General features: G+C 44.6%; 1 protein-coding gene across 1 annotated transcript in view; it reads right to left on the reverse strand.

Moving 5' to 3' along the window:
- Positions 1–1,258: 1,258 nt before the first annotated feature.
- Positions 1,259–27,248, reverse strand: part of Nox3 (NADPH oxidase 3) — a 48,646-nt gene continuing 22,656 nt past the window's right edge. The window contains exons 9-13 of the mRNA XM_048354554.1: positions 26,773–27,026; positions 23,508–23,670; positions 13,607–13,753; positions 10,176–10,300; positions 1,259–1,385 (exon numbers count right to left, since the gene is read on the reverse strand). Of these exons, the coding sequence (XP_048210511.1) occupies positions 1,259–1,385; positions 10,176–10,300; positions 13,607–13,753; positions 23,508–23,670; positions 26,773–27,026 (816 nt within the window). The remainder of the gene's footprint in view (positions 1,386–10,175; positions 10,301–13,606; positions 13,754–23,507; positions 23,671–26,772; positions 27,027–27,248) is intronic.

Genomic DNA, 27,248 nt, shown 5'->3' on the forward strand with positions numbered 1-27,248 from the left:
AATTAGATGATGAAAGAGTATATTTTATTTTCAAATATACAGGGAAAGAAAAGTAATAATTAAATATGACCCCAAGATAAAAAACTTTAATATATTTTGTTTTCTAGTTAAAGGTTAGATTTTATTGCAGAAAGTTTTCGCTATAAAGGCTGAATCAAATTGAAATAAAGAAATAAATTACACGTAATGATTAGGTGAATTAAAATTAATAGAGTTTGCTGGAGGTGTGGTTTAATCTAATGACTCATTGATTCACCTAACAAACCTGAAGTCCTGAGTCAAACCTCAGTAAAGCTCCCCCTAAACACAAACAAATAAGATAAAAATTAAAAAGAAATCCAAAGTTTGTAGGGTTTCAGTAATATGCATCAAGCAATAAAGATAATGAGATATTCCATTGCAGAGGTAGTAGAAATAATTTCTGAGTCATCATTGTACATACATATCCAATTTCGGCTCTTAGCATATTTTAAAATGCACTTTAGAAATTCAATACCAATGTAGGAAGACTATATAAAATAAGTGATGAATTTATGATTGAGAAATATTTGGAAGGACAGAAGTGGCTGCCTGATTTTGTGAAAGCATATCATGTTAAGACCAACTTAATTCGCTTGTTTGACAGAATGACAGTCCACAAAGATAAGAAGCATTTGAAAGCCACAGTCTATTTTAATTGCAGTAAATGCCTTTGCCATTGTGTATGGAGTGTTATTTCAAAGCGAAGGAAGAATGGTGTGATATCTGTTCTCAGTGACTGGCTGTCATTGAATGTTCCTGGCTAGCCACTGATAGTTCCAGGCAGGCACAGGAATTTATAAAAGAGTTTTTTGAAAATCAACAACTGGATTGGAAACCTAAGTAAAAGATGTGATTAGGTCTGAAGATTTAACTAAGCGATGTATGTGTGGCTAAACTTGAAATATTAGAAAATAAAATTTAAACATGCTAACCAAAACAAGTGGCTCATGAGCTCACTATGACTTTGTGTTTCAAATGGGTAAAGATAAATGTTTTATGGCAATCAGCCCCCCCCCTCCCCCAATCCTATGACATTGACCTTCTAATAAAGTTTTATTGGAACTCAGTCACACTCTTGATGTTCTTGCTCTTTGGCGATGTTGGCTCTATGCATAGTAGAATTGAGTCGTTGAGATGGAGGTCTGAAGATGATTACTACTGTTTACCTCTGTAGGGTCAAAGTTGCTGACCCCTGACCTGTACGACTGCGGACATACCATGGGTGGAGTTGACTTGTTTAGAAGCTTGCCTCGTTGTAATAAAAATGAACACCCCTGGGGTCGGCTGACGAATATAAGCAGCACATCTTTTGGAGTATCTTTGACAGCGCTTTGGGGCCACAGAAGAACACACCGATGTTACTGCTGCAGAGGGGTAGGAAAAAAAGAGAGGGTTACCCAGGGTGAGGCCAGCCACAGCCTAAAGAGAGTTGTCAGATCAGGAGGCCATTGTGGTTGGAGGCTAGTCATCTGCATAGCTGCATCCACTTGCTTCTGTCTTAAATTCTCTCTTCCTACTTTCACACAACACTCTCTACAAGGTTCCTAGAATTATTTCAGAATTACAGGCTAGGGTAGCCAAGTGGCTTGAGGCTGAAAGAAGCTAGTATTATTGGGTGTCGCCTGGGGTTTTTTTGCAGGTGACCTTGATTAGCATCTTCTTAGATCTGTGACTAGAATGGCCAGAATGGCCCTGCAGAGAGCAGGAACAGCACCTGAGTCCTGGTGACCACATTTCTTTGCCGAAGGAAAGGACAAATGGTGGTGTGGATTGTTATCTTTGTGGTCCTGTAAGGTCTGAACTATCAAATGTATAAAACAAAAGCTCAGGATTACTTCCTAGATTCCACTGTAAGCAAAGTGAGATAATTCATTCAGAAAGATTTAAAAAGAACTGGCTATGACTAACATCTTCTTCAACCTTGCCTTCAAAAACAATCAAATTTTGTACTGAAGGAATAGCAACCGATTTGTTTCTCCTGTTGGAATTAGGAGAAAGGAAAATGTGACTACGCAAATATTGGCATCCCTAACTATGAAATTTCAGAGACATTTTGGCAAACAGTGACTGTGTCCTGACTCTGTATATGTCTAAATGCCACAGTGCTGCTGGTGCAGGGGTTTAGCCTGTTCCTTTAAGTGGTGATGCATCTGTCCTGTCAGGCCAGGGGCCATGGACCTTGTTTGAATGTTTCTATTCCTTGTAGCATCATTTTCCAGTCTCTGGCATAGGCGCAATGAATTTCTCTGGTCTAGATCAAAAGTTCTCGAAACTTTCTTCTGCATAAAACCATCTAGGCAGATTGTTACCATGTAGATCCCTTGGCTCAACTCCAGGTAGTGCGTATTTAGCCTGGATATTGAGGTCACTGATCCTGGGAGCTCTACGCTGAGAAACACTGTCTCTGAGAAACTCTCCTATCCGGGACGGGCCCACTAGACCCGGATTTGGCTGGGAAGTGCTCTGCAGCCCAGGCAGCCACGTTGGAATGTGGGCTCGAAGATCGGGGTACCCAGAGCAGAGGGTGACCGTTTCACCCCCTTCCGAACGAGCTCCAAAGCAACTCATGGCATGGCTGTTTTCAGACATCTTCCCGTGGCCCAGTCTGAGAAGGCCCTTTTTCACAGAATCATTGCCTACTGAAAAAACATGACTTGCAGCCATTTTCAGGTGTTTAAGGGAACAAAAGGCAATGGTGAAGGGTGCTGCTGGTTCCTATGTGATGTCTGCCAGCTTCTGTCTGCTCCGTGAGGCTGGGCGGGAGATAGGAGGTGGGGTGGTAACCCCGAGGCTTTCTGGAGGCGCACTCTCTCTTGAGCTCTGCACTGAAATATTGGGAGTGATAGCTGGGTCAGGGGAGACCCTTCCCCAGCAAGAAAAAAAAAATCACACCTTTGCTCTGTGTCAACTACCAGAGGCAGCCTCGCAATCCCTGTTCAAAGACACAGTGATGAAGGAGGTATTTTTTTTGTCCACTCGCATGGATGTCACCAAAGAGATTGCCACTGGGCCATTCCCCCCAGGAGGAAGACTGCCTTCTCCTTTGCTGCCGCCGTGGCTGCGTGCGGGAGGCTGATGGCGCGGCTCTGATGCGAGGCCTTTCCGACCCCGTTTCAAAGGATTCTGATCGCTGGCAGCCAGGTATTCAGCCGTGTCTCCAGCCGGTCACCGCTCCCCTGCCTCTTTGAAGCCGGGACGTTACACAGCGCGGGCAAGTACGGGGTCCACACGGCCGTGGTTGTGCAATCACCCAAGTGCCTCACAAAGCCCCTGCACTGTTTACTCTCAGCTGCGGCCAGAGGTCAGCCCTGACAGCTCTCTGTCCGTCACCGCTGCTGCCACGCGTGATCTCTGCTCTGGAGATTCCCCGTGGCAAATGCATCCTTTGAACCACGCAGTTGCGAGTCCAAGCAAAGTAATGAAGGCCCAGATGTAGCAGATTTAAAAAAAAAAAATTCTTTTATAATACAACAGAGAAGTGCAATGGAATCCTAATGGGTTGGTAAAGGAAAAAAAAAATCTTCCATAAAATTTAATTACCCACAATTGCTTAGGATTAGGGAAAAAGAAAGACCCTCAGCACAAGAAGCATCCCGTGTGAAGTGCTACTTATCCTCCGATGTAGGGCCTGCGGGCCGCAGAGCAGCTCACGCGGGGAGTCAGGAGCTGCAGCCCGGACAGACAGCGCTCACGCCATCGATCCGCCTGGGCTCCTGACTCTGCCGAGGGAGGACAGGGAGGGATGGGTTTCACGGGGCTGCGAAGGTGGTGAACGCTCCCAGCATTATTTTTAGCACTGATAAATAATACAGCAAATCCTCCTTCCTTCTCTGTTTGCTAAATAACGGCGGTGCTTTCCTCTGTGGGTTTGGTGCATTTTTCCAGCGATGCCAGGCATGAAAGGCATCCAAAATATCACCCATCAGGAGATTTCAGCCCAGCAGATCTCCGCGCTCGGGAGTCATCTTCCCACCTCGCTGGATTCCCAGGCTCGGCTGCCCTGAGCTCCACTCTTTAAATTGTATGTTTGTTTTTATGTGTTGGCTTTTATGCTTGGTAAGTTATAACCCTGTAGGGGCAAACCCTAAACCCCATTTAAAAAAAAATCAAATTACTTTATACCCTGAGTGCATTCTGCAAATAAAATCGATACCCAGAAGCTTCCTGTGGATTTATGGAAGCTTAGAGAGGAAGGCACGAAGAGCCACAAGCTCTGTTTCAGACAATGGACACAATTTCTGCTTAATCTTTCCTGGTGAATGTTTTTCATTGGAGATGCCTCCAAATGATTTATCACATCATTCTATTTTATATAACACTCTTCTTCCTCCTCCTTCTTCTTCATCACTGATGATAACCATGCCGGTTAGCTTTGTTTTTCTTTTTCTTTTAAACCCAACTCCTGGTCAAGTTGTAGTAGCTTGTTGTGTTATTTTTCTGTGTTTATTCGGAGCTCTTCGCATCATTCTCCAGGCCCCAAGAGTGGATTTTCAGTTGCTTCTCACCCTCTCCATCTTCTTTGGCAGGCGGAGCTGTGTCCTTCCCGGATTCCACCCCTGAGGTATCATGCTTCCACTGCCCATGGTGGCCACCAGGCCAGGCTCTGACATACCCAGGTAAACTGCCCTCCAGAGGCTTACAGGACTATAGGCAGAGGAGAAGAGGGAAAGTAATTGACTTGTATTGTTGGATGCCCAATCAAGGAAGGAGAGCCATTTTTTTTTCTTCTTTTTATCAATCCTGTCCTAAACTCTCACCACTAAAATATGGAACTTTAAAATACACAAGTAATGTAACTGGTTTAGCATTCTGCATAAGGAATGATTTGATGGATAATGTTTGCAAAGCAAACTTTGTGGGAATCATGACAAATATAACCCTTTAATTTTTTACTTATACTCAGAACACTTCCTACCACAAACCAAGTAGTTCTGGTAATTTGCGTTGAATTTCCACTTGGTTAGAACTGGAGGGCGGTTCCCATATGCCGACAAGATCCTTCTCATCAGTTGTGGTGGCTTTACTTTTCTCATCATGCTCTCATTTGTCACATGTTGGATTTTCATTTATATCTATTTCTTTAGGTGTTTTGAACATTTTAGTCCTCTAATGAATTCTTAGGATATCCTGTTAGATAAAGGACCCTGAATGCTATAATCAGAATGTTAATTCCTTAAAAATATCCATTTAATAAGACTTTGCACAGATGCACGTACAAACGAGAACTCAAGGGTGTACACACAAGCAAATGTGGCTCCAGATGGATGCATTTACTCAGTTCAGCAGAAAGGTATTTTTACATTTCTGAAAACAATGGGTGGTCTAAAATACATTCATGCAATATGGACTAGAAGCCCCAGTCATATGGTAAGTCAATACCTTCTTTATCTCTAGGGTGGGTAGCACAGCTCTAAGGAAGAGTGGCTGGTACTTTTGGAAAAAAAAATGACTTTCTTCAAGATAAAAGAGACTTCTATTAAAGTTAGGGAAAACTCAGACAAAGTTTTGTATGGTAATTAATTACTTAAAGTTCACACCTATGAGGTGTGGTGAAATTAATAGCAATTAAGTCAAAAGTAGCAAACTATAAATATTATCTGCAAGAAAGAGCAAAGACTGAAACCCTACGGAAAAACCTGTTAGTCAATTAGCTGGAGACAGCTGATGTACAAATTCTCAAGGGTGAGTGTATGTGCAATGTGTGTTTGTCAAAAAGTAGCTGGATGTGACAAAGCTATATTTATTTTCATTCTGTCTACCTTCTTGGAAACAATTTCCTGATTTCTGAACACGTGTTTAAAGGTTAGGAGCATATTGAGAATGTTTACCAAAAAATGAAATACAGCTTCCATTTTGGTACAAGACACATTTCAATACATTAATAAGACAAGTGCAAATGCATGTATTTAATCAGCCTTTCATATTTTAATTGGGAGAATGACTTTCATTGTATGTGTAAAGTACTTTTATGGCTTGTACAATTGAAATACGCATTAATTGTTGCATCCCGTATGAGTTTTTGCATAGCAAAAAGATACCTAGTTTTTTTTTTAGACCTAAGTTATTTGTTGGTTATCTTTTAAAACTTATTTGTGTTTTCAAAAAAGTACAGCTGATATAATTACCAAAATTAATTACAAATAAAAATAATAGAGTAATTTTTTCTGTGTTTCTGCTCCCAGTCTTTGATCTATTTTTAATTTCTCTTCCCTCTCCCTTATTTGTATTCATTTCGATGGTATCAATTTGTTTCTCTATTACTGTTATTTTTGCAATTTTCTGGTTCCTTCAGAGCTTGTCCAGTTCTCTTTGATCTGCTTCCCTTCAAGCTTTATTTTGGGTGCTGTTTTTCATGTCCTATTAAAAAAAATGTTGTTTTGCCCCTCTTCACTTTATTCTTTTGATTTAACTCTATCTTTTTAGTACAAGAGTGAACTCCAGCTTTGAGCGAACAGGTAAATGTTTTTACAAGTGAAAAATCCTAAGAATGCTTGGCTTTCTACTGAGGAGCAGAAATGGTTGAGAGAATGCTTCAAAGACCCTCAAGAACAAAGAAGCTTCTCTGAGACCAGGGACAAATCCACCCATTCCTCCTGACCTATCTGTGCCAAGAGACAGGAGCTAATGGCAGAACAAGCCTGTCTTGTGAGACTAGCCAAGTGGGCTTCGAAACAAACATCTCCTTGACATAATAAGGGGAAAAACATACTGTTTATCTCTTTAATAACCGTCTTGAGGAAAATTAATGTTCCTTTGTCCTTTGTACCGAACAGTAATTGGATTGTGTGTTTCATTTCTATCTGGACAAAGGCCAGGGTATTGAAATACTTTTCAATATTAGATTTTCTAGTTAAAAAAATTAGATTTTATTGGCATTCTCTTTCCGAGATTTCTTCATTAAAAGCTTCATTAAACATAAATCTTCTTTTATGCAGCAGAAATCAAAAATTATCTGAAGGAGGTCATTTTAAAAGTCTTTTGGAAGGGCAGGGCTAAGCTTTATACTGGTGACTTGTCTTTTTCCAGGGATACAGTAATGGCTGACTTTGTCTAGATAGGTCCCATATTAATGACATTGATGCGCAAGGGTCTGTGACAAGTTACTGGGTTCTAGAGTTCTGCTTGCAATGGAGAGGATGCTTTAAAAGTCTTGGTTCTTGGGGCTGGCTTAGTGGTAGAGTGCTTGCCTAGCATGCATGAAGCCCTGGGTTCGATTCCTCAGTACCGCATAAACAGAAAAAGCCGTAAGTGGCGCTGTGGCTCAAGTGGTAGAGCGCTAGCCTTGAGCACAGAAAGGCGTAGGGATAGTGCTCAGGCTCTGAGTTCAAGCCCCACGACTGGTTAAAAACCAAAAGGGCTTGGTCCTATGACCTCTTCTCCTTTCCTCTTCTCCTGAAGTCATCCCTCGGGGAGAGAAAATGCAAGTGGCCACTTGTGTGCTCTCATGGTGGCTCTGGAGCAGGGACGAACACACTCCTGACAGGGACAACAGGCCAGTGCCAGAGACACCAACTAAAATTGCTTCCTACTTCTCACTCCCTGAAATGTTGGACAGGCTCCCTTCTCAACCCTGCCGGGCATCATTTTCTGCAAAGAGCACATGCCAGCTCAGTTTTACCCTCAGTCTCTTGACACTGCTTTCTTTCTTTTTTTTTTTTTGGCTCACACATTCTGAGGAAAGACAGATAATTAAATGGTTTGGTTTGAAAGGTCTTCCCCGCTGTGCTGCAAGCCTCATGTAAAACCGAAACAAACAGATACAATATGATATGGCAATAAAGGCCCATCGCCATAAAGAATGAGCCTATCAGAACCAAAAACAAAGATCAAGACATCCGTGTGAAAAGCCTACAAGGTGCGGAAATTAACTTGTGGTAATTAAAAATGGAGGGTCCAATATTTGGCAAATAATATTTCCTACCAAAGGAGAAACTAGAAACAGAAAAACCTAGTCGTTATATGAACTTGTTTCTGGGGGCATTGCTTCTTGGGCAGGTTGCTGGGCCCAGGTTACACAGGCACCTTGCTGCCCAGGGAAGTTGAAATTGGGCTGGAGACTCATGCACTTCAGATGCTACCTGGTCACTTCTTTCCTCCTCACTTTCCCCCTAACTGCCCTCAAAGAGCTGGTTCCAAGTGTCTCTTGAGTGCACTGACAACACAGGATAAAATGGGATAATCTTGGCATAAATATAATGTAAGTGAAAACCTTAGGAGCTAAACTGACTAACAAATGAATTATACTCACTAGAATAGTATTCTACAAAGCAGAAGAAAAAGAAACCATCAGGGAAGTATAAAAAAGCTTAATGAAGTATAATTCTTATGAAGGAAGACAGAACATGTACAGGTGAATCACAGAGATGGAAAAGCGGTTAGAAATACCCTGCTAGGTTTTCTTTTACTCTTACTGGCTCAATACTGATAAAACAGGGACAGAGAAAAAAAAGTGGGAGTATTGGAGACCTAAATGGCATGATTAATAAGGAAGATAGGGCTCACACATAGAGAATACATTTCCTTGTCCTCAAACATTGTAGTTCTTGTCCATCTCTGTGTCTTGGGTCATCTCCTCCAGTGTCCTGGTTGCACACATGGTCACATGCTGACCCCTCCTGCCGACCTTCTCCCCTGACATCTTGACTCACTCACTACTCCACATCCGAGTGTACAACAGGGATCTTGAGCTAAACACGTCAAACATGGAACTGCTGAGAACCCATGCAAACCAGCCAGCAACTCCTGCAGCAAAGCCCGTGCGAATAAGCAAGAACTCCATTCTAGCCCGGGTCCACCTCACATCCAATCTGTTAGCAGCTCATGTCAGCTCGGCCTTCAGGAGATGACTAGAATCCACCTGCTTCTCACCACAGCTACCCCATGAACAGCTGCCGAGCTATGACTACTGCTGTCTCCCTGTGGGCCTCTCCTTTGGCCTGGCCCTCACAACCTACTCTTTTGCAGCAGTCAGGAATAATTCTACACCATTCATGGGGGTGATCCTACGACGTTGCATGCCTTTGGGAATAGAATCCAAGGTCTTAGGATATCTGCTGCTCTCCCCTTTCTTAAATGCCACATCCTGCAATTCTTCTCTGTCTCATCACTGACCTCCTGATTCATGCTAGGAAGAATGTCCTCTAACTCAGGACCTTGAGACATGCCTATGGTCAACTGCCTACATGGTATAGTTTATTTCCTTTAGATCTTTCCTTAAATATGGAAAGTGTTCTTTAATGAAGACACTATCAGGACCTAGGGATGCCAGTTCGGGCCAAAGACCAATGTAGACACAATAGCAACGCCAACAGTCTGTTTGAGTGCTGTATATTTCGCCAAGCTCTTCAACGTACTGTGCATTTAAAGCAACTATAGAAGCAAGGTTGCAAATGGATATTGTTATCTGCGTTTCACAGTGAGGCACCAAAGTTTAAAAAAAAGCTATCTTGTTCAAGGTCATCTAGCTAGAAACTTGTAGGATCAGCAAGAATATGCTTCGTTCCAGTCTTGGCGCCTCAGGACAAGTGCTATTCCTTCCCTCTATGAAAGGTTATTGTATAATGAAATAAGTAATCGTAAGGATTGAAATGACTGGAATTACAGTGGTGGCAGCAGCTAAGCGGTGGGGCGTTGTTGGGGAAAGTACTTTCCGTACATCCACTCCTTGGAGAATCTTGAGAGTCAAGTGCTCTCCCTGGCAGTTTGGAGATGGGGAGGTAGGGTGACTGAGTCAGTGGCAGTGACAACGGCAGAGCCAGGGCTCTAGGTTGGTTCTCAACCAGTATCTACATGTTGGCTTTGCTAGACCCTGCAGAGTTAGAGAGAAGTGAAGTTTCTAGTGGAGTAATTAAGAGACCAACTGCATTTGCTGAAGAGTTTTTGAAGACATATGTTGTTGAAGAAATACCATCTTTAAATTGAGGTTAAGTGTGAACGTTTTCGACGTAATTGGCGAGCGTCAGAGGCTGTCAGCCAGTGAAGCAGAGGTTTGTGCTTCCTGAAATAGACCACTGCCGCCATCTCTCCTAAGGTGCTCGTCCTGTCTTACCCAGCATGCACAGCGCCCAGGGCAGATCCACTTCCCCTTGGGTGGTGGCTGGTTCTTTTCCACCCAGGGTCTGCCAGGCAGAGGAGGGAGAGCTTGCCTTGCTCACCTGGGGTGATTGTAGGCGATCTGCCTGAATTCCTTGCTCCAGTTGGGTCTCCCATAGAAGGTTTTCTGCCGTAGGCCTGTAATCGCATCGGTGCTTCTGTCCCAGTGTAAAGCGATGTGAATAGCCTAAAATAAAATGGGTGCTATCAGAAGACATTTCCTTTAAAAAGAAAAAAAAGGAGCCTTCTATAAATACTGGGTGAAACCACTATGCTCATTTGTAGATGTAGTGCAAAATGTTTCTGGGAGGCTGGAAATGCACTGTTGGCAGATAATCGCCAGCAAGGCTCACGTGTCTGCCCATTGGCCTTCCTGTACTGAAGGACCTCCTTACTCGTAGTAGGGAGGTCTGCGAGGGTTGGAGCCTTGAAAAGAACAGGAGGCACACAATAAATGTGGTTAAGGATATGCAACGTGAAACAGCTTTCTTTTCCTTTCTCTCAAACCTGTCACAAACAAGCATGTACCTGCTGTCCTGCTCACCTGTGATGAAAGCCCAGCGATTTGAGAAGGACCTTGTCAGATTAAAGTGTCACATGATGTCTGGAAAGCAGCTGGACTTCACAATGACATCTGTTTCCTGGGTGGAAGCCATTTGATTTGCAGTCATTCCCTGGTATCCTTGGAGGATGGGAGGACCACCTCCCTGCCCTGCCCCATAGATACTAAAGTCCATGGGTACTCAGGTCTTTTGTATAAAGTGGTGGAGTATTTGTGGAATACTGACAAGCATCCTCCCACACATTTCAAGTCATAGAGGATTACCTATCACATTATCCTGCGATGTAAATACCATGCCAATGTCTCTACATAAATGACAGGGGAGGCCAAGCACTGTGGCTCACGCCTGTAATCCTAGCTACTCGGGAGGCCGAGAGCTGAGGACTGTGATTTAAAGCCAGCCCAGAAGGAATGATCACTTAAAAAAAAAAAAAAAGCTTGAAGTGGAGCTGTGGCTCAAGTGGTGGAGAGTTAGCCTTGAGCAAAAGAAGCTTCGAGAAATGTTGTATGGGGCAGACAGGACACACAGGGAATCCACACAGGCCTCACGTAACTAGCGGTTCATAGATTAGTGCCTGGGTCTTATGACCCCTGCTGAGTGTGTTTTAAGCTTTGGTCACGTGTTTAGCTGCTGGTCATTTCTTGTAACTCCCTTCTTTTGTCTTGGAGGTCATGTGTCCTGCACTGTCCCTGCGAGTCCTGGGTAGCTCACTTTTTTTGATCCTTTGCTGGTCAATTTTACCCTTCCTTCGACTATTGCTTATCCTGAGGATTTGGGTATGCTCCTTCCTGCTGAGATGCCGATTTGCCTACATTATCTAAGAAATGGCCAAGGCCAGGTTACAGGTAGAACCATGGAAGTTGCCCCCAATGGGCAGGAGACAATGGCAGACTGGTATCTTCAGAAATCCAGGCCGCAGAAAGTTGCTGTCAGGTGAATCAGACCAAGGCAGAAGCCTCAGTCCTGGAAGCATTTGGGAACCAGACTCCATACCAAGAGAGGTTTTAGAAGGTGGCGGAAGGCTTGGAGGACATGTCCGAGAGGGGACCGGTAAACAAAGAAGCATGAAAGTGTCCAGCATGAAGCACAAGCAGGCAGGAGTCAGCGTGGGTCAGAGGAACACGATGCAGTTGCATAGAACCAGATTGGGTTGGGAATGGCTATAAAGTACTTGGTAAGAAGTTTGGATCTCATTTCATAGGGGAAAAAGGCCTCTCTACTTAGGCGTGTGGTTCTGCCAATCACGGATGTTCAAACATTTGGAATTATATTTGTTCCATATTTCTCAGCCCACTGTTCAATTAATCTCCCAACCCTTTTGATTTGCCCTTCATAATACCTCTTCCATCTGTCCCTTCTGTCCCTGTCATTTTGCCACTTGGAGGTTGTTGAATTCAGTTTAACAATTGGCTCTTTCTAAAACAGCCCCTTGCTTGATTTACTGACAGAATGTACCAATTATTTTTCCCTTAAATGTTGAGACAAGTGATTTCCTGCCTGAAATTTGGGAATCTAAAGAATTTCTCACATGTCACAGGAAAAAAAAAATCTAAGAAGATATCTATTTTAATTGACTTGTATTTAGAAAATAAAATATTATATACCCCACTCTTTCAAATGGCAGAGGAAAGAGAGGGCAGGGCTGTGTTGTCTCTGTTAAGAAAACCCGTGTCTCAGAACTCCCGAACACTCAGGAATGGCCTGGGGGACACTTGAGCTCAATGCACTTTAGATGGAGAGGTGGAAGTATAGTGCTCGAAATGAAGAGACAGAAACTGAGTCTGTCATACCACATGTGCCATCAGTCAAAAAAAAAATCCCACTTGAATAAGGGAAAGGTTTGTTTGGAAAACATAATTAACACTATATAATTCATTAAGATGTTTTAAGCCTAGTTCCCAAGAAACCAATACTTCAAATTATCCCACAGGATTAAATATTTAAGGGGAGCTGCAAATGAGACCATAAAAATTCATAAAGCTACTGAAAATTTCAAGCAAAATCTCATTCATTTAAAGAAGCACAGAGTCAAATTATAGCAATGTTCTATAAGTGCATGTGTGTATGTGTGCATGTGTGTGTATGTATGTGTGCGTGTGAACATTCATTTGTAAATATGGTGACTATTGCAGATCTCCTGGGATCACACACATTTTCTTTAAAATACAAATCAATGACAGAGGCTGCAGCAGTGCTGATTGGAATATACATTTCATAGTTTAGAAATAACTTTGTTGTTAATGCCAATATTTGAGGAGCTAAACTGGATTCAGATGCGATAGTCATCAACTTTATCCAGACCACAGTTAATGTGCTCATACACATTATTTTTGGAAGAATCATTTCCTTAATACAGTGCCCTGAGGACAAAACACCTGCCCAAAGAGAAGGTCATCTTGACCTTGAATAAATAAACAAGCACATATGCACGTAATTTCCAAAAACACTGTAAAAAAGAGAAATCATTCATCCACAATTATATTGTGTAGGTGGTGACATACTTTTCGATACAAAAAGGTAAATATAAACATTTGAGAATCCTTTCTGTTGATTTCTGAGAGGCTCAAAGCATGGAACTGGCAACAATTAGGAGCTCAACTGATGACACAGCCAGTCAAGAATATTTACTGAGGTTACTCGAAATGACAAAGGCAAATTTATTTGGAATGTCCGATCTCTGGATTGTCTTCTATTATCCAATCTGCTTATCTTCATTTCTATTCCTCACTAAGATTACCGTAGGTCCTTTTATTGTTACAATTTACATAGTTGTTTCTAATCTTTTATTTCATTCTTTTTTTTCCCTCCTAAGAACATAAAAACAATTCTTTATGCTAGTGGGTATTATGTATTGGAATAGGCTCGCTCCTCTTCTCCTCGCTATTAAGCAAGTCAGGTAATAACGCTCTTTGTCAGAGTCTTATCGATACCTGGTTTTCATCCCAGCCAGTAAGAAATATGTGATAACTCAGAAAGTGAGCTTTCCCTTGTTCACTCATCTGTGTTTCCAGCGAGACTAGGAGATCAGCAAACCATTCAAACGCTCTCGCTTCCCGGCAGATCCAGTAGAAATACACCTGTCAAGAAAGAAGGCAGGAGGAATGATCCATCCTTCTTCCTACAACGCACCCATAATCGCAGACTACTTTATCTCCATTAAATTATTTGAGCCCAAATGGGCACTTCTGCAAAATAACATGCTTTTCTCTGCCAGTGAACAAACTGTCACACTGTGATTTCTTTGGGGGGAAAAAAAAATCACATTGTGTTTGAAAAGAGCCAGCGTGAATGGCGGGAGTCAGGGGCCTGTGGACTCGGCCAAGGCTTCCGGATGAAGGACCGGCTCACCCCAGTTCTGGCTGTGCTTTAGCTGAACAAGATGAATAATTGCTCCTGGCTGTGCCTTTCCCTGCTCCCCAAAGGGCCTAAGCCGTTAGACCAGCCCCCTTCATCGTTACTTATGACCTAAGCTCAGGATTTCAGCGCTCGTCTCCAGAGTCCCGAAAGGCTCAGGCACGAGTCCACGTTACCAGCCGTGGCCTCTGGAGAAAGGAGATTATGGTCACTGAAGAATCAAGCCGCACAGGCCAGAGATTTCCTCTCCGTAAGATGGATCAGTGTCCAAGAAACCTGCTGGCTGGGGGTTGGGCTCAAGTGTCAACGACATAGTGAAAATATACCCAGAATGATTTAAAAAAAAAAAATTCTGTTGAGAAAATGGCAGGTGACAAAAGGTAGTTTTGGTTTGCTGAAGGAAAGGCTTCATATTTGTATTTTGAATTTCAGATAATTCCATCTAGAAGAAACTACGGGAGATAAATCTGTTAATGCTTTGGATTATTATTTTTTTTCTACCTCCTGCTGTCTATGGCTCTTTGCAGAGCCTCCTCTCCAAAGAGAGGTCCCTAGGGCTCAACAACATCTGTGGGAGGGCCGGTGCTGGCTCTAGGCTCTGCCTGGTGTGTCCCCACCTGGAAACATCTCCCAAGGCTTTCCTCCCTCCCCCTTCGCCAGCCTGCGTCGAGCTCCCAGTCACATAATCAGATTTACAGGTGAGATTGAATTAGTAGATCAAATTCAGGAGGAGAAGAAAAATCCACAGCATGTATTTGAAAGCTCAGCATCTTGCCTGTCCTCTTTAGGTTTCTGTAGGAATTGGGATCTTTCTTGTCAGGGAAGAGCAAATACTGGTAACAATAGGACCCATCTCTCTCAAGAGTTAAGAGACTGTATTTTTGTTGGACAGCTCCTGATCAGAAGGCACTGAAAACAGTCACCTGTGGACAAACAGTTCTTCTGTCCCTAAGCTTGATGACTAGCCTTCTTACCCCCCACCCCCAAAACAACAACAACAACAACAACAACAGTACAGCGTCTTTCTTCCTGGCTCTCAAACCTTCGTGGAGATTATGCAGACTTCCAAGCAGTGGGTTTTCAATTCAGAGCAGAGCCAAGGGTTCCCTGTGATGAATGCCCTCAAAGCCCAGGCACGGCATTGGGCCATCACGTCCATCTCCTCCTCCGTCACCGGTTTACCAATGCACGGCGCGTGCTTACCACGTGTCATGCCCACGCTACGCCCCGGAACAACAGAAGCGAATAAGAGAGGTGTACAAACAATCCCCCTTCTCACGGAGTTTGCATCAGAGAGGGAGAAGGAAGATGAGACGCGGACACCTAGAATACAGAACACGTCCGGCGGTGGTTAAGGGCTGTGGCACAAACATCAAGCAGGCTGGGAAGGGTTGTGACGTTAAGGCACAATGTCAAGGACAATCCACTGGGAAGAGGACACCTGAGTAGCAAGCCAAGGAACAGGTGATGGGATTAGGGAGGTAAGGTGCAGCGGTCCTAGGTGCCTCTACCGGAGGGGCCAGGAGGCTGGTGTGCCTGGAGCTCCTTGGAGGGAGAACAGGAAGGAGATGTCAACGGGCGGGCGCTGCGGTGCCCCCTGCTGGATGCGTGTGGGGCCTTCGCTGACTTTCACTCTGAAGGAACTGTGATAGGGGGATGTCAGGAAGGAGTGGAAGGGAAGGGTCTGCTGTGTGGACCCTCGGGGTTGTAGAAGGAAGACAGGACCAGAGAGGAGGCTGGTTTGATCACTGATGTTGGTAAGGAATACTGCCGTCTGCTTTCTTTTCCCTTTCGGAGGCACTGATTCTAGGTGCTTCTTCCTATGAGGTCACTTCTGCACCCTCTCCCACTTCCTGTCTGGTAAGTTGTCTTACCTCAGAACATGAAACACACAGGGCTGATTGCTTATTTCTGGCCCTCGAAGGAAACTATCGGAGATACAGCCAGACATGAATGACGTGCCAAACATTTGCTTAATAAAACTTGCTTATTTTCAAGCCAGCCTTCCTCACTGGAAACGAACCTCACCTCTGAATTCTCCATGCTTGAAAGTTTCCTCTTTTCAAGTAGAAACAGTTCTCCTTAACTTTGTGGTGACATAGTTGTGTGTTAGCGTTCTTAGGTTGGCGAGGACTTTTAGATCCTTTGTTTCCTTGTAATAGTTGTGTGAGTTTTTCCTCCATCATTGACTTATGGGTGACACTGGCAGCTTTGGTATAAGAGACTAAGGAGGAAAAATGGTTAGGCCCGGTAGAAGTGCTTCAAGCAGCAAAAGGAACAAAAAGGACTTTGAACAGAAGAAAGAGGTATTTACTGCGCCTCGCTTTCATCTTTTCAATGGTGTGGGGGGGGGGGGCTCCCTGGGAAGGGACGCAGGATTTCCACCTCTCTGTTTCGCCGGCAGAAAGGACCCGGTCCATGGTAGATGGACTGTGCCACACAATAGGCTGGCAACGCTGTGATCTGTGCGTTCCAACCTTCACCCCACTTTAGTCTCCCAAAATAAAGGAAACCCTAAAAATCTGAAAGCATGGCCTTCAGAACACTGCTGTAGATATCAGAGGCCCAAAATACCTCGGGTTGCTTTTAAAGATTTTTCTGTTACACAGAAAGCCATCCCTGGTAAGATAAAGTTCTGAATTTCCACAGTAACAAAAGTTACCCTATATTCCTAGAGAGACGGCACATGGTCAGGCGTCTTAGGAGGCTGCTGGGCCGCCGCACTGGGCGTCTCTGTGACTTTGCTCCCAGGCAGTAGTGGCCAGATGTAGTTCTTTTTATCCTCAATTGTTTCCCCGAGGAAACTTATGCTTCAGGACCGCCGCAGAGAGGGTGTGTCCACAGGACACAGATGTAGGAGGACACATGACATGCTCATCAGATACTATTTGTCCTTTATTCTGAGATACTGGCTTTGCCATTTCGGAGCTGTAGAACCCCGTCAGGACATTTAAAATGGAGCCTAGATTATCATGCATGGAAAATGTCCATGTCCTCAAACACAGGACAACTCACGACGAGGTTATTGTGATTCTGAGGGGATATGGCTTGTGGAAACATTTAGCACCACGTCTGACAGACACCTGAAGTGCTCAGAGGATGCGCTTCTCAATGCCACTTGTAGAAACACCACAGAACGAGGGCAATGAGTTGATCTTACAAGAGAGACTTCGCTTTACTGCTCCTTATAGAGATGGGAGTTGTGGAGCGAGATGAGCTAAGGCCAGAGTTCATTTGTGGCGCCGGTGTTGCAATGGGAACCTCCACACTGATCGTAATGACTTAGTCCTTAGAGAAGACCCCCCCCGCCCCCCTTTCGAAGGAAAGTGAGCTCAGGTGGAGGCTATTTACTGGCAGCCTTGGTGTGTCCACCTTGGCCTCAAGCATCAAGGAATGAGCTGGTGGCTTCAGTGTGAGCTCCTTCCCTGTAGGAACACAGCTCTGAGTCCCACAGAGCACAGAAGACACAGAAAGAGCAGAAGCTCCACACCAGCACGGAATGGAGACAGCAGAGGGACTCATCACTGCGGTCCATCAAAGAACGTTTCTCTCTGAAAGGATTCAGACTGTGCACCATCTTTAGAAGATGCACTCCACCCCCAGTGAAGGGCTGCGGTTAGTGTCCTCACTTTGATTTTGTTACGATTACCATGGTCATCCTGGATGAATTGAACAGCATCCAAGAAACAAATCCAAGAAAAATACATTTCTTCTTATCGAGAAGTCCCCCGAAGGTGTAAAAGCTCTAGTTTTTAAAGCAATAAAACAATAAGATGGCATCTCTCTAAACTTTTGCAAGACTGAGATGAAACCACTGTAAAGCCATTTTCATCCTATAGTTTTTCTGGAAGCCATTATCCTCAGCGTTAACTACTTCATGACACGCTTGCTCCTCTGCCTTGTAGCGGAGGACTGCTGACCTTTGTGTCTGTTCCAATTGCAGTTCATAATCATTGCTGGGCAGGGAAAAATTCATAGCTAGTAAGATGATTAAACAGCCTATGAGCTAGCCATTCTATAGGATGGAATAAAAGTCACTGAATCAAGTGAAATAGATCATCAGGCGTTGACACTGACAACATTCTAAGTCACGTTATGATGGAACCCAAAGCCAGTTTGCACACCTCTCTCTCTCTCACTCCCCCCCCACAGTATGCTTACCTACACACACATGCACACATGCGCGCGCACACACACACAGTGTCAAAACCCTCCTGCATAAGTGGATACATCTGTGAATGTAAAAGCATCGCGAAGAATGGAAAGAGACACACTCACTTGCTTTCTGAGTGGCCAACACAGGGAGAGGTTAGATCAGGGGGAAGGACAGAAAGGAAGGGGGGATTTTACTCAAATCTTCATCATGGAGATGGTAATCACTAATAGCTCATGTGGCTAATAAACCAAGATACTGACAGTATTAACATCAGCCCTCCCCCTAGGGCAACAGTAAGTCCTCATGGGGTCTCGAAGCCGTCTGAAGTCACTTAATGAACGAGGGTAGCCCTTGTGTGTCTGTGGGACAAGAGAATGAGCCCTCTCCCATCCAGCTCAATTAATTACAGCGCTCAGAGGCGAGGGGGAGATGATCAATTCTGTGATAGCCAGAGTTCCTGTGCAGGGGGGAAGTGAGAGTAAATAATTCCTCAAAGTAAACCGATTAAATTAAATGCATTTTTCATTCATTAGAAAAGAGAGCAAGCCCTTCTTTGTTTTATTAATATCTTTAAGTAGAGTATGGATTTTTGTCTTCCTTGACCTCCTTCGCCGGTTCCCACTGGCCCATACTGTCTGTTTATTTGAATTATCTGTTTATTCTATTAGGTTAGGGACCCAAAGGCCATTTTTGCCTGGGACTCGCTATAAATACCCATTACCACGGTTATCTATTATTGAACTGATGACGAGAGACAATTTATGAAGAAATTAGATTATCTCAGGTTTTTTTTCTATAATCTATTGTATTGTGGTCTGCAGATTACATATGCAGTTAAGAAAATGAAACCCATCTCCTCGCTGACCGCTCCCTTCGTTGCTTCTACCAGCCGTGATATCAGAGAGAAGGAAAACGTGTAAGCCAATATATTTATGTCAGCAATCTGCCCCCTCCCTCCCCATTCACACACACCTATTTCATTCATCATTTTGACAGTTTGCACAAGCAGACTGTCCTAATTTTTTTCAAGAGCTCTTTTCACAAATTGAGTGTGATGTAGAATTAATCATACTCGTTAGGTAGGAGCTGGAGGACTTTTCTGGCTATAGGGCATTTACGCCCCTCAGAGCCCATGGCTTCCGCCATGCTGTATCAGAGAGCCCTCAACTACCGTCTCCCCTTGCTCAGCCCAGAGGGGCACAGGTTCTCATCTGTCTCCAAGCCAGGGATAGGAACTCTTGCTTCCATGTGGAAAAGATCTCTTTAATACGTTCCCGCTTTATTTTCCCCTAGCAAATAATCATCCTTGCTCTCCTGTCTCCTTGAGAAGTTTCCCCTACCCCAGCACATCTCTCCCCTCCTTTCCCTACCCACTCTGACATCGTAGAAAACAAAAGAGAGAAACAAAGAAAAGCCAAGATAACAGCTTCAAACAGAAAGTGTGGCTAAGGGGGAGGGGGAGGGGGGGAATGAGGGAGGAGGTAACAAACATTACAAGACATGTACCCAAGGCCTAATGTACGAAACTGTAACCTCTCCGTACATCACTTTGACAATAAATAAAAAAAAAAATAGAAAAGAAAGAAAGTGTGGCTAATGACCTAGTATTGGTTATGGGCAGCGTCTTCCTTACAAGGTTTTAGCATTATGTGGTGCAGGAAGAAACGCAATAAAATACTGCTTAAAGTTGTCATCATGGAGCAGACTATGGGGCATTTCTTCTTCTTTATTTTTTTACTTGCAACTGGAGGCTGGTACATGCAAATGTATGCCTTTATGCCAACCGGTATTTTATACTTAGAGGAAAAAAAAAATATTCCTAGCTAACTGCAGTTAACCATTTACCCTTGAAAGCCCAGCTCTGAACTCCTAGGCTGCTTTCCTTTCCTTCTTGTTACCGAAGAGAACAACCTGGAAACGGGCTCAGCCCTGACCATGTGAAGATGCTGGCAGATCCATCGGCACTGCTTTGCTCTGCTGCACTTTCAAAAATTATCTAGATGCTGACAGTTTCGTGGAAGGAATGGTATTTATATCTCAAAAGCATGTGGGCGGCCTGACAAATATTAGTTACATAAGCCTGATGAGCGCTGCACTTGCGCTTCGGTTTCCCCGCTTGTCTTCCTGGAGGCAGACCCGGAGGGATTGCATCTTCCACGTCAGCCTCCGCCGAAGCTTTTGACAGCACCAGAACGCGCACTTCTTCCACGCAAGGGCCTTGAAGTGGAAATCAGAAGCATGCTTTGGTCCTGAGGACGTGACCCACCCGCTCAGGTGCACACAGCAATGACCACCACGCCCAGGGGAGCCATAGTCAAGGAACTCCCGGTTGGCCAGGGGAAAGCGGGCATGGGGTGGATCTTAACATAAGAACACACACACGATCACGCGCTATCACAGAGGACGTCGGGAGGAAACGAAGGCAGAGAGGAGGGTGAGGCTATTATGAGCTGGGTTGGGTTGATGTAAGCCAGTGAGAAGACATCTCAGGGGTCAGTATGAGAGAGCCTGGTGCATGATAGGTTCTGAGTCTCCACGCCCCCCCCCCCCCCCCCATAGAAGGTGGACTGCAGATGGGAGGAAAGAGCTCAGAGGGCCCAGAAGTCCCGATGGGTCACAACCCAGGCTTGCTCTGAGGAAAGGGCTGTTCTGCTTGCCTTGTTAAACTTACTACGGTGTAGAGAAAAGGAGATGGACTCTTCCGCCACCGCGGCCTAGATTTCAAGTTGAATTCTAACATTTATTAGAATTCGCTTCAGGTTTCTCACTGGAAGTAGTCTAGGATCTGAAAGAATGAGGGCAATCCAGTAAGATGATTTCTTATCTTCCCTATGAACTCTGCAGTTGGCCTCAGTTTCCTGATCTGTAGAATGGGAATGAGAATGTCAAGCACCTTAAAAAGATGGCAGAGCATGGCACACGCGAAATGCCTTGCTCCTGGCTCCCGGGTGATCGACTTGTACTGTTGGCAGGTGTAATAAACGTGCATGCCATCGTGTGCAGACGTTTATAGCAACATGGCATTCGTAGAGTTTTGACTTGTCTCCTTTGTTATTACAGGTCCCATTTGGGTTATGGATTCTTATGTGCCCATCCCTGGGGAAGAGGAAGCCCTGCTCAGAGAGTGACCCCCAAGCACTGAAGATGAAGCTTTATTGGGGGGGGGTACCGATTTACTGGGGTGGGCAGAATTGAGATTCTCTGATTAGAAATCCCACAGTCTCCCGACTTGGGTGACCAAACCTCAGGAGGCTATGGGTGTCATATCCACTGTGTGTGGGCCTATCAGGGAAAGAAAAGAAGATGGACCTGGGTTCGAACTCTGATTCTGCCTTTTACTGCCTGTGCATTTTCAGGAACTTTCTTTTACTCTTTCTAAAATTTTCTGAACTCAAGTTCCTTACCTAGAGGAGAGGAGTTGCTTACCTTATAAGATCAACTAAGATTACATCAAATGCAAAAGGAAACAGCACCTGTCCCTCAGGACCTCACGAAAACACTGATCTGAGAATCATGAATGCTGAGGTATGGGAGAGGTCCTGGAGTTAGGCATTGTCCTGAGTCACCGGTAAAGAATGGTTCTGTGGCTAAGTAAGCTTGGAGGGAAGAGTGGACTAAGACTGCGCCATGTTCTTTTCTGCAGAGCTGACCGAACAGGATAGTAGAGAAGGTAACTCCTTCAGAGCAGGATGTGATTGAAGCATTTCCTAGCTTTATCCAAGCACAGATTTCTCCTTAGGAGATCATGTCACGGGACGAATGCTTCAGAGGACCTACAGAGGGCACGTGCAGGTTGAATCCAGCATCTTCTAGCCAGGTGCCAGTGACTTAACGCCTGTAATCCTAGCTACTCAGAAAGCTCAGATCTGAGGACAGCAGATCAAGGCCAGCCTGGGTAGGGAAGTCCAGGAGACTCTTATCTCCAATTAACCACCAGAAAACCAGAAGTAGAGCTGTGTGTGGCTCAAAGTGGTAGAGAGCTCGACTTAAGCCAGAGAGTTCAGGGACATCTGGCTCCCAGGTAAGTCCCCATGACTAACAAAAATAACCAATCAGACAAAAATAAATAAATATCCAGCCTCTCCTGATGGAGAAAGAACTGCAGCCAAAGAGCGGCAGAGAAGATGTGACCGGAGAAGACCAGACATTTTAGTTCCTGCTGTGTTTACACACTTAGTGGGACCATGGCCCCATGTCTGCTGGCTCTAGTGCCTGATACTAGTCCTAAGACATCAGAGATACATCAGAAAATGATACACACCCAAGTAGAGTGCTTGGCACGCTAAATACTAAATACTTTGAGCGAATGGGGAACTAACATCTCCCTGTCCTTCTTCTATTCCCTCACCTCCAATTTCACCTCACTTTCCCTCTCAAAGGACAGGAAAGGTCTTTCTCTGCAATTTTCTTGTCCCGGATTTTCTAGAATATAAGTTGTAGGAGGAAAAACTAGAGCTGACACCACAGTCAGAGCCCAGGTGCATTTATCCTAAGTTTTTGTCTGTTCTGTGCATCCATCCATCTCCCCTGAATATTATTTATTTTTTCTTGAGAGTTGCCTGTAGCCTTCATTCCCCTCTCCTCTGTGAAAGGTATTTAAGTGTCAGCCATCTGTTTCTTCTTTCATTCTTGTTCCTGAGTGGCTCCCATGAGTTTGTGCATCAATACATTTGTACATCTTTTCTCTTGTTAATCTCTCTGTTGTCAGTTTGTTTTATGGACTCCAATGATCAAACCTTCTGGGGGGGGGGTGGAAGTTCCTTTTCCCTCCACAGGATCAAAGTTTGGGATGGAGTATTGGTGTGGGGGAAAGGGAGAAAGAAATCCTAGAGAAAGCGACTCAGCAAACAAAGACGGAACAGCCAAAAGGAGATTTAACGTTGGGCAACGACCTCATCGTCAGAGAGCCAATGAGTCTCAATGGTGGCCAGGAGAGGAAGGTGTGGAATTGAACTTGAGCAACCCCAGCATTGTGCTAAGGTGGCTGAGGAGATGGTTGCCCATTAACCTGACTGACAGCCGCCCGGTCACATAGGTATTTGCAGCCTGTCCACATTTTATTGAGATGAGCAATTACCTGTCCGGTAATGGCAATGAAGCAATAAAATTTATGCCTTGTCATCTTTAACAAGATTAGACATAACCCTTCTCATAAATGTAATACTGAATGGAGGTTTTTAAGAACATAAGTATAGTTAAGGATCCCTGAGTTTATTCCCCCATAGTTAATTAAAATCCTCCTGGAGAATTGGGACGTTGATAGATAGAAGGACATGGGACCTTTCACTCCATGCACGGGTGAACTAATGATTGCCCCGTACCTTGCTCAGTCCCGGCGGGGTTCGTGGCTCATGACATTCGTACCACATGGATTTCAGAAGAGAGGCAAAGGGGGTCACTCCTATTCCTGCTGCCACGCACACACTCACAGAGTAGTGAAACACGTCCGTGAGAGAGGCTCCGAATGGGCCGTCCACGGCCAGCCTGCAAGCACACAGAACAGCCCGACTGACCTTCCGGTCCCCTCGCTCCTGAACACCAAGACCTCCCCTACCTGTGCGCTTTACGGAGTCGGCAAATGCACGTGCGGTGATTGACTGTGAGCGTACAAGGGTCCTCGTTCGGGAGTTGGGGCTAAGCACAAGAATGTTGGGGCCTGCTTCCTGGGTGTGTGGTGGGATTGGTGGATGGACAGGACAACAGGCCTGCTATCTCCTCACGCTCCTGAGGCCGACTCTTTGGAGGGTTCTCAGGTCCTTGTTTTGGCCGCAGGCAGCATACTGCCCAGTGAGAAGCGGTCCTGCATGCCCTTCCCCCAGCTCCATCCTAAGGCCAGAAGCAGGGGCTTTGGCGGGGGGGTGGGGTGGGGTGGGGCGGTGGGGTGGGGTGGCTAGGAGACTGGTTGGTTTAGTCTAGTGGAAGCCATTCCTTTGGAATAAATACAATTAAAAAAGAATTTGTCAGCCCAGCTCTGTAGAACTCACTATTTTAGATGAGATGAATGCAAAAAGCTGTCGTAACTAGGCCAGGGGCTGCAAAGATGTTTTGTCTTGCTGAGAGTAAAATTTCCTCCTAAGGATAAAGCATATTCTCTGGCTAAATAAGACAGGGACTGTAACGTGGTTCTCGGCGGACTGGCCTGGTCTCTTTTGCATCTCGCATCCCCAGTTTTCCACACTGGCTTTTCTTTCATTTCCTAAGTGCACAGTCCCACCTGCAGCCACAGGGCCTTGGTGTTACCACCGTCTCACTCGCAATACTCTGCCCTAATCTCTCCCCCTGTGTCCTGACTTGATTGATAGTTACCCTTTGGTTAGGTCCTATTCCATTTTTATTTCTCTGAGAATTTTCTCGTGGACCAGATCCATCCTCTCCCATGATTCAGGGCGCCATGTACCCTTCCTTATCATTGCTGTCATCTTCTCCTGTGTGTTTTTGTGTACGTGTGTGCGTCCTCCCAGGTATGAGTTAATTTATGTCTGTCTTGATCTCTCCTCTACCGGATCTTGGCACGTAGGAGCTTGAAGACACTCTTTCTTGCTGCCCAGCGTGGAGTGATTCAATAATCCATCGAATCAATTGTACAGGGAAGGTTTAAACTATTTCAGTCAGCCGAATGTCTTAAATAACTATTCCAGAAAGCACACATTTACATATGAACAAAGATATGCTAATTGAAAGGCTTCTAAGTTATTCATAACTTTTCCCGAAGGAGTGCCTGGGGAAGGCACCTGAGGTTGGCACGCGTGGGTTTTACTATGCGTTCAGGAAAGTTCAACTGGATTTCTTTTTAAATATTCTGTGGTTCAGGCTTCCTAATATTCAAATCAACTTTCCTCTAGTTAATCTTAATTAATAACCCATTATTACATATTGATATATGGGAATGGAGGAATGAAAATAAAAGGTCATTAACCACAAAATGGTGGTACCTTAGGCCCCCTGTAGATGACTTTACAAATAATTAGATAAAGGAAATTGAGAGAGGGAGAGAAAGAAATAAAATATATTAGCGTTGATTATTTTTGTAATTAGTCATGATTGGGATTTACTTGACCCCAATTTTAAAATAATATCAATTACATCCAAAGGAGAATTACGTCACAAAACCCGCAGAAATACCTGATAAATGTTGACGTATTTAGGATCGCGATTCCTTTTTCCCATTTTACTGAGAAGTGATTATAGTCTGATGATATTAAACTGCAGGGGCACTAGTTCCATTTTGGGGCAGTGTGAGATACATTTTGTCATGAGTAACTGAACTCCGAGTCTCCTGTCAGCTTCCTGAGACCCTCCCGGACGTCAGGTATAGAAACAGATAGTGCATTACTATCCTTGGAATTCCACTAGGATGCTTACTTTCCATCACACACACACACAAAAAGGAGAAAAGGTCTCAGTGAACTAGTGAACTGATTTGGGGTTTCTACTGAAGTTCACATGGCAGTACTGCTGCCCTGCATAGGGGGTAGAAGTAGGCCTACTCTCTTGAGGCCTCTTTTGAAATTCTTTTAAATGCTTTTCTCATCCTCTCTCTCTCTCTCTCTCTCTCTCTCTCTCTCTCTCTCTCTCTCTCTCTCTCTCTCTCTCTCTCTCTCTCTCCTTGATTTTCCTGGAGTTCTAAACACAAGCTTCCTGTGCACTTGGGTGGTCTGCAGTTGGACTGGGAATTGGCCTTGGGCCAGTGTTTACTGATTTGGGCCCAGAACTGGTCATTCACACTGGGATTCCAGTCATGTCCTTAGGCCTTTTGATAGGGTGGTGTTGTGGGCTGAATGATGGATAATGTCCCCTGGTTAATATGTGAGTTTGCTTGGAAATAAGGTTGCAGAGATAAAAAAAAAATGAAGTTAAGCTGTGGCTCTATATGAAACAGTGTGGGCCCTGAATGCCCAATATTTTTAGAAGAAAGCATCCTTCTTCTGAAGACCAACCTTCACAAATACAATCTGTGACAGAAAAGATCTCAGAGTTGCCTGACTCATGGCAAGCTGCACAGAATTAGACAGGAGCTGCTTTTGGAACTGGAAAGCAAACTGTTCCTTCTTTCTGGATCATCGCCTACTTTTGTTGAACATTTGTTTTTTCTTTTACAGAAATGTACTTGCTTCCCCTGAATGTCTCCTAAATTATACATATTATGTAGATTTCTTACATTAAAAAAAGGGGGGGATTGAAACTTACAACCTAGCATGAAGATAATACCAAATTCGGTTGCATATCCATGCATGCAAATACTTTACTGTTTGTTGCAATATTGCAACAAAGACATAAAACTGAGAAGGGGTAGCTGGGCACTGGTGGCTCATGCTTGTCATTGTAGCTACTCAGGAGGTTGAGATCTGAGGATCACAGTTCCGAGCCAACCTGGGCAGGAAAGTTCGTGAAACTTACTCTTATCTCCAATTAACTACCTCCCTCCCGCAAAGCCCAAATTGGAGCTGAGGCTCACATGGTAGAGCGTGTGAGTGTGGAGCACAAAAGCTCAAGGAGAGTACACAGGCCCTGAATTTAAGCCCCAGGATTGGCTAGGGTGGAGGGGTGGGGGTGAGGGTGGGGGTGGAGGTGGGGGGTGGTTCTAACCTTGGCAGGCTGCAGAGTTCCTTGAGGGGTGGTCCGTCAGTCCCAAAGGCCTTCACTAAAGCTCCTGTCCAGTCTCCTGCTGCCCGGATGTGCACACTGAAGAAGTCCTCCTGGGGGGCGGAGGTGAGGGTGAAGGGGTGCCATTCCAGTGAGGAGATGGCCGGGCACTGGATGAAGATGTATTGTCCTGGCGCCATCTTGAAATCACGCTTCTTCATGTGAAGTTCTAGGACTGCTGATGGGTGACTTATCACCTACAGGAGAGCAAGGCAGCTTCTTGGTCATTTTTTTTTTTTACTTATAGTAATACAAACACAGTCTTTATTTCAGTCCATTAATTTTAAATCAGTTTTTTTTTTTTTTAGCTGTAGTTTCCCTAGGCTATTGGCTATCAGTAGCGAATGATGGCCGCCACTACTTTCATGCCTGAATTTGCAACTTGAGCAAGAATGAAGTTCGTTTGATGTTGAGTCATG

The sequence above is a fragment of the Perognathus longimembris genome, chromosome 9 (genome assembly GCF_023159225.1).
Source record: "Perognathus longimembris pacificus isolate PPM17 chromosome 9, ASM2315922v1, whole genome shotgun sequence".
NCBI classification, from domain to species: domain Eukaryota; kingdom Metazoa; phylum Chordata; class Mammalia; order Rodentia; family Heteromyidae; genus Perognathus; species Perognathus longimembris.